This window comes from Physeter macrocephalus, chromosome 11, assembly GCF_002837175.3.
Source record: "Physeter macrocephalus isolate SW-GA chromosome 11, ASM283717v5, whole genome shotgun sequence".
NCBI lineage: Eukaryota > Metazoa > Chordata > Mammalia > Artiodactyla > Physeteridae > Physeter > Physeter macrocephalus.
Genome location: NC_041224.1, coordinates 62,725,594 through 62,737,626, shown reverse-complemented (window position 1 = coordinate 62,737,626; position 12,033 = coordinate 62,725,594). Strand labels below are relative to the sequence as shown.

At 35.0% G+C, this 12,033-nt stretch overlaps 1 protein-coding gene across 1 annotated transcript in view; it reads left to right on the top strand.

The window, feature by feature from the left end:
• The window catches only part of THAP10 (THAP domain containing 10), a 15,369-nt gene extending 10,220 nt beyond the window's left edge, over positions 1-5,149 (top strand). Inside the window, 4 exon segments of the mRNA XM_007102914.2 lie at positions 3,747-3,792; positions 3,795-3,890; positions 3,990-4,071; positions 4,073-5,149. Coding sequence (XP_007102976.1) covers positions 3,747-3,792; positions 3,795-3,890; positions 3,990-4,071; positions 4,073-4,184 — 336 coding nt within the window. The 3' untranslated portion in view covers positions 4,185-5,149.
• Positions 5,150-12,033: the final 6,884 nt, after the last annotated feature.

The following is a 12,033-nucleotide window of genomic DNA, read 5'->3' as shown; positions in this document are numbered from 1 at the left end:
ACTATCATTATTCTGAATTCTTTTTCTGGAAGGTTGCCTATCTCCACTTCATTTAGTTGTTTTTCTGGGGTTTTATCTTCCTCCTTCATCTGGTACATAACCCTCTGCCTTTTCATCTTGTCTATCTTTCTGTGAATGTGGTTTTTGTTCCACAGGCTGCAGGATTGTAGTTCTTCTAGCTTCTGCTGTCTGCCCTCTGTATCTTATTTATTTTATTCCCAAAAGTTTGTACCTCTTAATTCCCTTTCCCTATTTTGCCCCTCCCTCCACCCCTCTCCCCACTGGTAACTGCTAGTCTGCTCTCTGTATCTGCGAGTCTGTTTCAGTTTTGTTATATTCCTTCATTTGTTTTATTTTTTAGGTTCCACATATAAATGAAAATATACAGTATTTGTCTTTGTCTGACTTATTTCCCTAAGAATAATACCCTCAGGGTCATCCATGTTGTTGCAAATGGCAAGATTTCATTCTTTTTTATGGCTGAGTAATGTTATATATTTATATGCCACATCTTCCTTATCCATTCTTCTGTTGCTGGACCCTTAGGTTGCTTCCATGTCTTAGCTATTTTAAATAATGCTGCTATGAACATTGAGCTGCATATTAAAAGATTTCCAGTATTTTTCTTTAATTTTTTAAGGCTTTAGTTTTTTAGAAAAGTTTTAGGTTCACAGCAAAATTGAGGGGAAGATGGATTACCCAATTACCCCCTGCTATGCCACACATGCGTAGCCTTCTCCATTATCAACATCCCCCACCAGAGTGGTACATTTGTTATAACTGATGAGCCTACACTGACACATCGTTATAACTTGAAGTCCATTGTTTACATTACAGTTCACTCTCTCATCTATGTTTTCAATTTTTATTTACCATTCTTTCTTTAACTTCTTGAGCATTAAATTGGATCATTGATTTCCAGAATTTTCATAGTGAATGGCAGATGAGACAGCTAAGTTTGACATGCTTATTTCCCAAATGTAGAATTCAGTAGAGTTTATTGTTTGAGGGAAAACTCCTGAAATGAAGATACGTTAGAAATATTTTGTGAAATAATTTTTTGAATGGTGTTAAAATTGTAGTCTAAATTAAGACTAATTAATTTTTTCTATACTATTATGTACATTTAAGACTATAAATGCCCTTCTAAGTGTGACATTAACTGAATCCCACAAGTTTTAGATTTTGAATATTTTTATTATTATTTAGTGAAAAATATCTTCTAATTTCCACTGTAATTTTATCATGGATTACTTAGAAGTATATTTTAAAATTTCCAAACATGCAGGTATTTTGTAGTTATATTTTTGTTATAGACTTCTAGGTCAGTTACACTGTGGCCAGAGAATATACAGCATATGGATTTAATCTTTTGAAATTTATTGAAACTGTATTAGGCCTAACGTAGGTTAGTTTTTATAAATGTTCCATATGTACTTGAGGTGAATGTGTGTTCTTCAGTTGGGTACAATTCTCCATATATGTCTGTCAATCATGTTTAAATTTCTTATATCCCTATGGAATCTTTGCCTGCCTATTAGTTACTGAGAGAGGTGTGTTAAAAATCTTCCACCTCGGTTTTTAATTTACATGTTTAGTCTTCTAACAATTTTTGTGTTATATATTTTGAAGCTGTGTTATTATATAGCACCAATATAGCAGCACCAGCTTTCTGTAGGTTAGTGTTAACATATTAGATCTTTTATACAACCTTTTATTTCAATCTTTGTGTATCCTTAAGAGTTTAGGCCTTACTGTGTCTTATGGTTGCTCCTTTGAAGACAATGTATCTTTTTTCCTCTGGCTCCTAAGTTTTTCTCTTTGTTTTCCAGTTTTACTGTAATATGCAAAGATATGGTTTCCTTTGTTTTTATTTTAGTGAATACATTTAGTACTTTTGTAAAACCATGTGTTAATGCCTGTATTCATTTTGGTAAATTCTCAGATGTTATTTGTTCAAATATTGTTTCTGTCCCATTTTCTTTCTTTTCCTTTGGGACTACAACTTATATTATATATTATGCTTTTTCATCTTTTCTGCTATATCTCTTATGACCTTTTCTATAGCCTTCATCCTTTTGTCTTTCTCTGCCTCATTCTAAAAATTTTATTTTGATTCATGTTCCAGTTGATTAATACATATCTGGAAATTCTGTTTCTTAAATTTTTAATATAAAGAAGTAATCGTGTATGTACACAAAAATTTTCGTTCAAAGATTTCTAATATTATCGATTGTTGTAATAAATTACAGTATATCTGTACAATAGATTATATGCAGCCATAAAAATTATATGTAGAATATTTAATAACATGGAAATATGATGTATTAAAGAGGAAGACAAGATTATAAAACATATGTTCCCAATTTTTAAAAATACATAGAAAAAGACAAAAATGATACCAAAATATGAAGTTGTTAGCTATGAATGATGGGATTACGGCTAATTTTTTTTCTTTTTGCTTCTCTGTATGGTGCAAATTTTCCTCAGTGATACAATGTATTACTGTTATAAAGGGAACAAAAGTTATTTTTTAAAGCCTGAATAAATTCCTAAAACTCCATTTTATCAGGAGTACATCTGTTTTGTAAAGAAATATATACTTATTCTAGACCTTTATAATGCTTGGCTTAAAAGTAGAAGTAGATTAGCTGTCAAAATTAGTCTGGGCTTCCCGGGTGGCGCAGTGGTTGAGAATCCGCCTGCCAATGCAGGGGACACGGGTTCGTGCCCTGGTCCGGGAAGATCCCACATGCCGCGGAGCGGCTGGACCCTTGAGCCATGGCCGCTGAGCCTGCGCGTCAGGAGCCTGTGCTCCGCAACGGGAGAGGCCACAACAGTGAGAGGCCCACGTACCGCAAAAAAAAAAAAAAAAAAAAAAAAAAATTAGTCATAACTATAAACACAAAGATAAAGACTTCAATTTTTATTTAAATTCTCAAAAATATTAGGTGTAATTTTTCATGTTACAAAGGGACTCTTCACAGAAGTTTCTTCATAAAGTTTCTTTAATTTGGGCATTCATAGCCTGTGTTACAGCAACCAAGGATGCTTGCTAAAATTTTTTTTCAGTGGTCTAGGTAAAATTACAAAGTACTTTTTTCATTTCTCTGTCACTTATTTTTTCTTCCCACAGCCCCTCTTACATTTTCCAGATATCTTTTCTTAGCCTCTTCCACATAATTTCCAGGTACTCAGTCTTACATTACCTTCTGAATATCCAAATTCTCCTCCTTTCTACCTCTTACTTCTCCCATAAATCAAAATTTCCATTTCACGTTGTAACTTTTCTCAGGAAAGCATAAAAACATTAAAGCGTATTATCTTAAATTATTTCTCTGTCATGTATAAAGGACTGATGATTAGGTTTTCTAGAATGATGCTACTGCTTTGCTATGATATACTTAATACTATTATAATCATTTAATACTAGTAGTATTATCTCTTCCAGCTGTTGATTTAGGGAAAATTTAATGGGTTGTCAGCAAATAGCTTAATAGCATATAGATTTCTGCTTGACCACAATGCTTAGAAATAGACTTAGAAATAGTAAAGGACAGTATGGCAGACTTCTTAAGATCTTGGACTATGGAGCCAGCTTGCCTGGGTTCAAATTCCAGCCTTCCTAATATGTGACCTTGAAAAGTATTATCTATACTCTTTCATTGTTTGTAACTTTCAGGAGATAAAACCATATAAAGAAGGCCTTACCTTCAGTATAATTCTCCTCTGATTTATATTTTTAGATTGCACATGAAAATCAAGTTATACAAACACAAGTCCATGCTGATAATCTAATGATGTCACTTCAGTACCTACTCACTGTGAGGAAGGCCCAGTGCACAAAAGTACACAGATATCTCTGAAGAGACCCCCTCACTACAGTGTGGGTAAGTTTTGACTTTTCAGTTGATTGATCAATTGAACTAGTCTTTTGTATATGAAAAGCAAATTCTAACTCATAGGTAATTGTGTTTATTCTCCTTCAGGTATTCAGGCCAAAGTGAAAGTGTTTGGAACACGACTATGTAATGCAACTACTCAGACTGATGAATTGTGGTCTAGAACGTCCCCTCTTTGACACTTACTCCAGTGACTCAGAAACAGATGAGGACTGGGATATCAAGAGTGAACAGAGTGATTTGTCTTACATAGCTGTACAGGTAAAAGAAGAGACCTGTTAACGCAACATCAAATGATTGATGTGCTCTAGGTTTTCAAATCTTTACTCACATAATTATCTCTTTGCTCTTGTAAATCTTTCACCTCAAGATAACTTGACAGTTGAGTATGCAGAATTTATTTAGCTCTAAGGGAAAAATTTGCCTGTCTGCCAAGATAATAAAGGTAGTCCCGCCCACACCTCCCCACCTTTTTTTCTTTTTACTTTTTATACTTTTGGTGCAAATCAAGTCATAAAACAAAACCACAGTAGCAGCATTGCCAGATCAAGATTAAGCATTGACTATTTAAGCTTAGTTCAGAAGCAACGCTGATATGGGACTTACTTGACACTCATGAGTTAGAATGTCACTGTTCTAAATAATTTGAAGGTGAAGAGCATAACAGTGAGCACAGCTAGGTCTGATACTACTCAATGATTTGAGGGTAGAACCAGGACATTTACCCTTGATTATTATTTTCTATGTTATTTATTTTTTAGTCTGTCCAGTTGTAATACTATTACATCTATGAATCAGTCCCTGTGAGCATTTCTGGTGAAGCTATGTCATTTACAGAAAAATTTCAAAGGGAATCAGTTTAAATAGAGATAGAATTTCATATACTTAGATTACCTTGATAATGAAATCCGTTTGCATCAGTTCCTGTTACATCAAATTAATTAGATTAATTTAGATAGAAATTATTAACAGCATGCAAAAAGAAGTATTACATTTCTAACATATCCCCATTTTAGAAATTAGGTTTTCCTCTACCAATACCACTTTGGGAGAGAAGCATGTGAAACTTAGCTGCCCTATCTGCCATTCACCAGGAAAATTTCTATGGCGGTTTTGTACCACGAGGTAATTTATTACAGTAGTTTCTGAGAAACTTATTATAACTCTGATCTTGTATTGAAAATAATAAAAATAAATGTCCATTTTACATCTCACATGTCCTGTTAGTTCTGCATGATTGGAAGAACTTACATGCATTTTATCCTCAAAGGTTTAAATAATACACCAAAGTGATTTTCTTCCAAAGCTAATTTCATGTCTGACTTAATTTTAACAGTATAATTTTAATTAAAAAAACAATAAAATAAAGTATTAATAGAAGTTGTAAGCCTGAACAACGATTACATAAACACATAGCATTATTATTATTATTGCTGGTTTGGCTTGAATTTAAGATAACTTTTTGATGTTTTAAGAGAATGTTATGTTTTAAAATTAAGCATATAAATCAGCTGGCTAAATATTATCGGGGGGGTGGGGGGTACCTGTTTTGCCTTGAGCTTTGAAACAGTGTATCTCCTTAATTCAAATCATAATGAATGTTATATGCCCATTCATCCCCAAATTTCACTGCCATGGGTTTACTTCATTTCTATATGTTAAACAACTTTGACAGCCATAACAGCACTTTGTGTTCTTTTTTTACTAATAAGTTAATTTTATTTTTCCTATCAATTGAAAATTTAGATTTGGTTGGTTGATTCAGATGATTTTATAATGAATTGTGTAATGTTTCACTGCCCTAAAGTAACATGAAATAATGGCTTTATTTTATTTTATCTATTTTTTTTTAACATGTCAATGATTTTTTCCCAGTTCTATTGAGATATAATTGGCATATAGAACTGTATAAGTTTAAGGTGTAAAGCATAATGTTTGACATATATATCATGAAATGTTTACCACAGTAAGTTTAGTGACTATCCATCAGCTCATATAGATATAAAATTAAAGAAATAGAAAAAAATTTTTTCCTTGTGATGAGAACTCTTAGGATTTACTCTCTAACAACTTTCATATATAACATACATACAGTTTGTTTTTGAAATATAATTGACCTTCGACACTATGTTAGTTCCTGTTACACAACATAGTGATTCCATACTTCGCTATATTTCAAAATGATCACCAGGATAAGTCTAGTTACCATCTCTCACCAAACAAAGATATTATGTAATTATTGACTATATTCCCCACACCATACATTTCATACCCTTGACTTATTTTGCAGCTGGGAGTTTGTTCCTCTTAATCTCCCTCACCCAATTCTCTCCTTCCCCCACCACATTCTCCCCTCTGGCAACCACCTGTTTGTTCTCTGTATCTATAATTCTGTTTCTGTTTTGTTATGTTTGTTCATTTGTTTTATTTTTAGATTCCACATATAAGTGAAATCATACAGTATTTGTCTTTCTCTGTTTAATTTATTGCACTTAGCATAATACCCTCTAGGTCTATCCATGTTGCTGAAAATGGCAAGATTTCATTCTTTTTTATGGCCGAGCATATCCATTGTGTGTTTGTGTGTGTGTGTATGTGTATGTATACCACATTTTCTTCATCCATGCATCTATTAATGGATAATGCTGCAATGAATATAGGCGTGCATATATCTTTTGTAATTAGTGTTTTTGTTTTCTTCAGATAAATAGCCAGGAGTAGAATTGCTGGATCATATGGTAGTTCTATTTTTTATTTTTTGAGGAATCTCCTTATTGTTTTCCTTAGTGGCTGCACCAATTTACATTCCCATCAACAGTGCATGAAGGTTCCCTTTTCTCCACATCCTCACCAATATTTGTTATTTGTTGTCTTTTGGGTAATAGCCATAATGACAGGTGTGAGGTGATTGATATCTCATAGTAGTTTTGATTTGCATTTCCCTGTTGATTAGTGATGTTGAGCATCTTTTCATGTGCCTATTGGCCATCTGTATGTCTTTGGGAAAATGTCTGTTCAGATCCTTGGCCCATTTTTCAATCAGGTTGTTTGTTTTTTGATGTTGCTGAGCTATATGTGTTCTTTTTATATTTTAGATATTAACTCCGTATCAGATATATCATTTGCCAATCTCTTCTCCCATTAAGTAGGCAGCCTTTTAGTTTTGTTGATAGTTTCCTTTGCTGTGCCAAAGCTGTGGCTTTATTTTAAATTGAATATAGGGAACTTATAGTTTATATATTACTGTTTACTTTTTGCATACATATTTTTGTTTATCTGAATTTCTTTTGTTACCAGATGAGTTTAGTGGTGGGGGGGTCTCCTGTGTTATTCTTCATTTATTTATTTAATAGATACTTATTAAACATACTCTGTGCCAGACAACTGTCCTAGGCACTAAGGATACATTGGTGAATAAGACAGACAAAGATTCTGCCCTCTTGGTGCTTACCTTTTAGTGGGGAGCCAGACAAAAAATAAGGAAATGAATGAATAATCTCAGATAGTGATTAGTCCTTTGAACAAAATAAGCAGAGTAAGATGTTAGAGCATAATTGGGGTGGGGGGAGAGTGTGTGCCCTTTTAGGGAGGGTAATCAGAAAAGGCCTCTCTGAAGATATGCTCTATGATCAGAGGCCTGAATGATCAGAAGGAGCAGCCATGTAATGGTCGCAGGGAAGAGCATTCCAGATGATAGGAACAGCATGTGCTCTGGTATTTGAGGAATAGCAAGAAGGCTAGGTGTAGCTGGAGATAATGAACTAGGCAGAGAATGATAAGAGATGAGATTGGAGTGATGTATAGGACCGTACCATGTAAGACATTTGAGGTCACAGTCAAACATTTTTTTATCTTATTCTGGTCTTAAATTCTTTTTTAAATGTATTACTTGGCTGTCTAATCTGCCAGTATTTCCTTCTTATTCTTAAAAAGCTTAATTGGATACACACATAAAACCATTAGACTTACGTGAGAGAAGAGAGATATGTCAAGAACGTGTGAATATAAAGTTTGGTCAAAAATATTCCTCTATGGGAATTCTGGAAAGATGATAGTGGTGAATGGTGTCATTTTTTTTTTAATCTCCCCAAATTTCTTCATGAAAACAAATAGAGCAGTTCCTACTCTGTTAGTAGCAAAGAAGCTTGTATCAGATTAATCCTCCCATGGATAACACGTATACATTCTGGGGAAAAATATACCAGACAACTTTGGAGAGACTGGGGAGCATCAAAAGCAGGTAGGACCATGAAGTCAACCTTGAAAGAGTTGAACTGCAGGAGGTAAGATGTCCTCTATGGGCCTTTCCACCTGAGTACACTCCCCATTCCATGCTGTGTCGGGCAGTAGAACTCAAGCAGAAAGCTGCAGTCTTACTGGCTTGAGGAGTCAAAGGTGAAAATTAAGGGCTATCAGAACGAAAAGTGATGGGGCAAGTCATGGAAAAGGAGAAACCACCGGGGAGGGGCACCAAAATCTGCTTACAAACTCCACCCAAATCCTTGACTAATCACTGAAACACACATGTTTTGTGGAGAGACCTCAAGGGGCCCAGCAGAAAGCAGCAGTTGGAAGCCTTAGCTTAGCTGCTATCCATCATAGTGGAAACAGGAGTTTGGGTCCAGCCAAGTTAACTGGCCATTAGAACAAAATCCATCATGCTTTGGAAGAAGATAACAATTTATCATCCAAAATATCCAGTGCAAAATTAAAAATTAGTAGTCATGTGGAGAAATTGGAAAGTGTGACTCATAATAAAGACAAAAAGGAATCAAAAGAAACCAACCCCACGATAACCGGAAGTTGTGATTACCAGGCAAAAAATTTAAAGGAGCTATTATAAATATGTTCAAGGAGGAAAATATAGCAGTACTGAATGAAGAGTTGGGGAATCTCAGCAGAGAAAAAGAAGCTATAAAAAAAGAATCAGATGGAAGTTCTAGAACTGAAAAGAGACAAGCTATCGAAACGGACACAAGAAGAAACAGAAAATCTGAATAGCTCTATAGCTATTAAAGAAATTGAATTTGTAATTATAATCCTTTCACAAAGAAAATTATAGGCCCAGATGACTTCACTTAGAAATTCTATCAAACAAACAAAAAAAAATGCCAATGTTACACAGCTCTCTCAAGATAAATGGACTAGGGAACACTTTTCATTTCATGTTATGAATTCAGAATCACTCTATTACCAAAACTGGCCAAAAGCATTATAAGAAAAGAAATTACAAACCAACATCCCTTGTTGAACATAGATGCAAATATCTTTAACACACTTTTAGCAAACCTATTCTGCAGTATATTACAAGAATAATACATCACGTCCAAGTATTGTTTAGCTCAACAATGCAAGGTTAGCTTTACCTTAAAAAATCAATCAGTGTAATTCACCACATTAAGAGAGAATAAAGGGTACAAATCATATGATCATCTCATTAGATTTAGAAAGAACATTTGACAAAAATCAATATCTGTTCATGATAAAAAAAAAAACTTAGTAAACTAAGAATAGGAGGGAACTTATGTTCTCAATCTGATGAATGGCAGCCATGAAGTATATACCTATAACATCATAGGTAATGTTCAAGGGCTGAAAACTTTATCCCTAAAATCAGGAAAAAGGCGAGGGTATCCATTCTTCAATATTCCTATTCAACATTGTGCTAAAGATCCTAATTAGTGCAATAAAGGCAAAAAGAAGAAAGAAAACGCACAGTTTAAAAGGAAGATACAAATCTTTTTTTTCTACAGACAACTTGATCATATACATAGAAATGCCTATGGGATCTACAGGAAAGCTACTAGAGCCAATAACTAAGTTAATAAAGTCAAAGTACAAAAATCAACTGTATTTCTATATACTGGTAATAAATAACTGGAAAGTGAAGTTTTAAAAATCCATACTACTTACATGGGACTTCCCTGGCAGTCCAGTGGTTAGGACTCTACGCTTCCACTGCAGGGGGCCCGGTTTCAATTCCTGGTCAGGAACTAAGATCCTTCAAGCCACGCGGTGCAGCCAAAGGGGGAAAAAAAAAAATCCATACCACTTGCGATATGGAAGTGCAAAGGATTTAGAATAATAACCAAGTGTTGGAGAGAGAAAGAGCAACTGGAACTCTCATGCACGGCCGATGGGAACATAAAATGTCACAACAACCTTGGAAAACAGTTTGGCCAACTTTCATAAAGGTAACACCCAAATCATTCAACCACGCAATTCCATTCCTAGGTGTATATCCAAGAGAAATTAAAATATATGTCTACCCAAAGACTTTTACACAAATGTTCTTAAGAGTCAAAACCTGAAAACAACCCAAATGTTCATCAACAAGTAAATGGATAAACAAATTGTAGTATATCCAAACAATGAAATTCTCTCAGCAATAAAAGAGAACAAACATATATGTAACACCATGGATGAACTTAGTAAACTAAGAATAGGAGGGAACTTATGTTCTCAATCTGATGAATGGCAGCCATGAAGTATATACCTATAACATCATAGGTAATGTTCAAGGGCTGAAAACTTTATCCCTAAAATCAGGAAAAAGGCGAGGGTATCCATTCTTCAATATTCCTATTCAACATTGTGCTAAAGATCCTAATTAGTGCAATAAAGGCAAAAAGAAGAAAGAAAACGCACAGTTTAAAAGGAAGATACAAATCTTTTTTTTCTACAGACAACTTGATCATATACATAGAAATGCCTATGGGATCTACAGGAAAGCTACTAGAGCCAATAACTAAGTTAATAAAGTCAAAGTACAAAAATCAACTGTATTTCTATATACTGGTAATAAATAACTGGAAAGTGAAGTTTTAAAAATCCATACTACTTACATGGGACTTCCCTGGCAGTCCAGTGGTTAGGACTCTACGCTTCCACTGCAGGGGGCCCGGTTTCAATTCCTGGTCAGGAACTAAGATCCTTCAAGCCACGCGGTGCAGCCAAAGGGGGAAAAAAAAAAATCCATACCACTTGCGATATGGAAGTGCAAAGGATTTAGAATAATAACCAAGTGTTGGAGAGAGAAAGAGCAACTGGAACTCTCATGCACGGCCGATGGGAACATAAAATGTCACAACAACCTTGGAAAACAGTTTGGCCAACTTTCATAAAGGTAACACCCAAATCATTCAACCACGCAATTCCATTCCTAGGTGTATATCCAAGAGAAATTAAAATATATGTCTACCCAAAGACTTTTACACAAATGTTCTTAAGAGTCAAAACCTGAAAACAACCCAAATGTTCATCAACAAGTAAATGGATAAACAAATTGTAGTATATCCAAACAATGAAATTCTCTCAGCAATAAAAGAGAACAAACATATATGTAACACCATGGATGAATTCTGAAAAAATTCTGAGAGAAAAAAACCCAGACTCAAAAAAAAGAGTACATACTCAGTATTTCCATTTGTGTGAAATTCTGGAAAAGAGAAAAAACTAGAAAGAAAAGAAAATCAGTCGTTGCTCCCTGTTTACGACGCTCCCCCCTCCACTAGACTCTATAAAACTTGAAAGTGAGGATTGTCTTTCGTTAGTATTCACATGTGCCAAGCACTGTTCTAAAGGTCTAAGGGGTTTGCATAGGTGTTTGGCATGCTTGTAAGTATTTGCTAAACGAACACTGAATGTTGAGTGAGAGGATAATGGAACGGGAAAGCAGATGCGTTTCTTAGGCAATTAGAGTGGTCAGGCAGGGAGATGTAGCCTGGGGAGGCATTTACATAAAAGTGATAGTTGAAGCCATGATGTAGAATCCCTCAAGGAGAACTTGTAACCCTCTTGTGGCACTTAATGTCTTCATTACTTACCTGGCAGTATTGCTCCAAAATAAGCAGGAGAGACCAAGAAAATTTTACAAGCCTGCATTATCTATTAATCGAATTAACAACTTCTGAGTGTTCAGGAATTGGCTCTTCAGATAATTGGCAAAACAAAACCAACCGAACAAACAAAAACCCCAACTCTGGTGTTTGACGCTTGCCTCTTCCCTTTCTATGCCAAGAATGATGGGCTTCCCTGGTGGCACAATGATTGAGAGTCTGCCTGCCGATGCAGGGGACACGGGTTCGTGCCCCGGTCCGGGAAGATCCTACATGCCGCGGAGCGGCTGGGC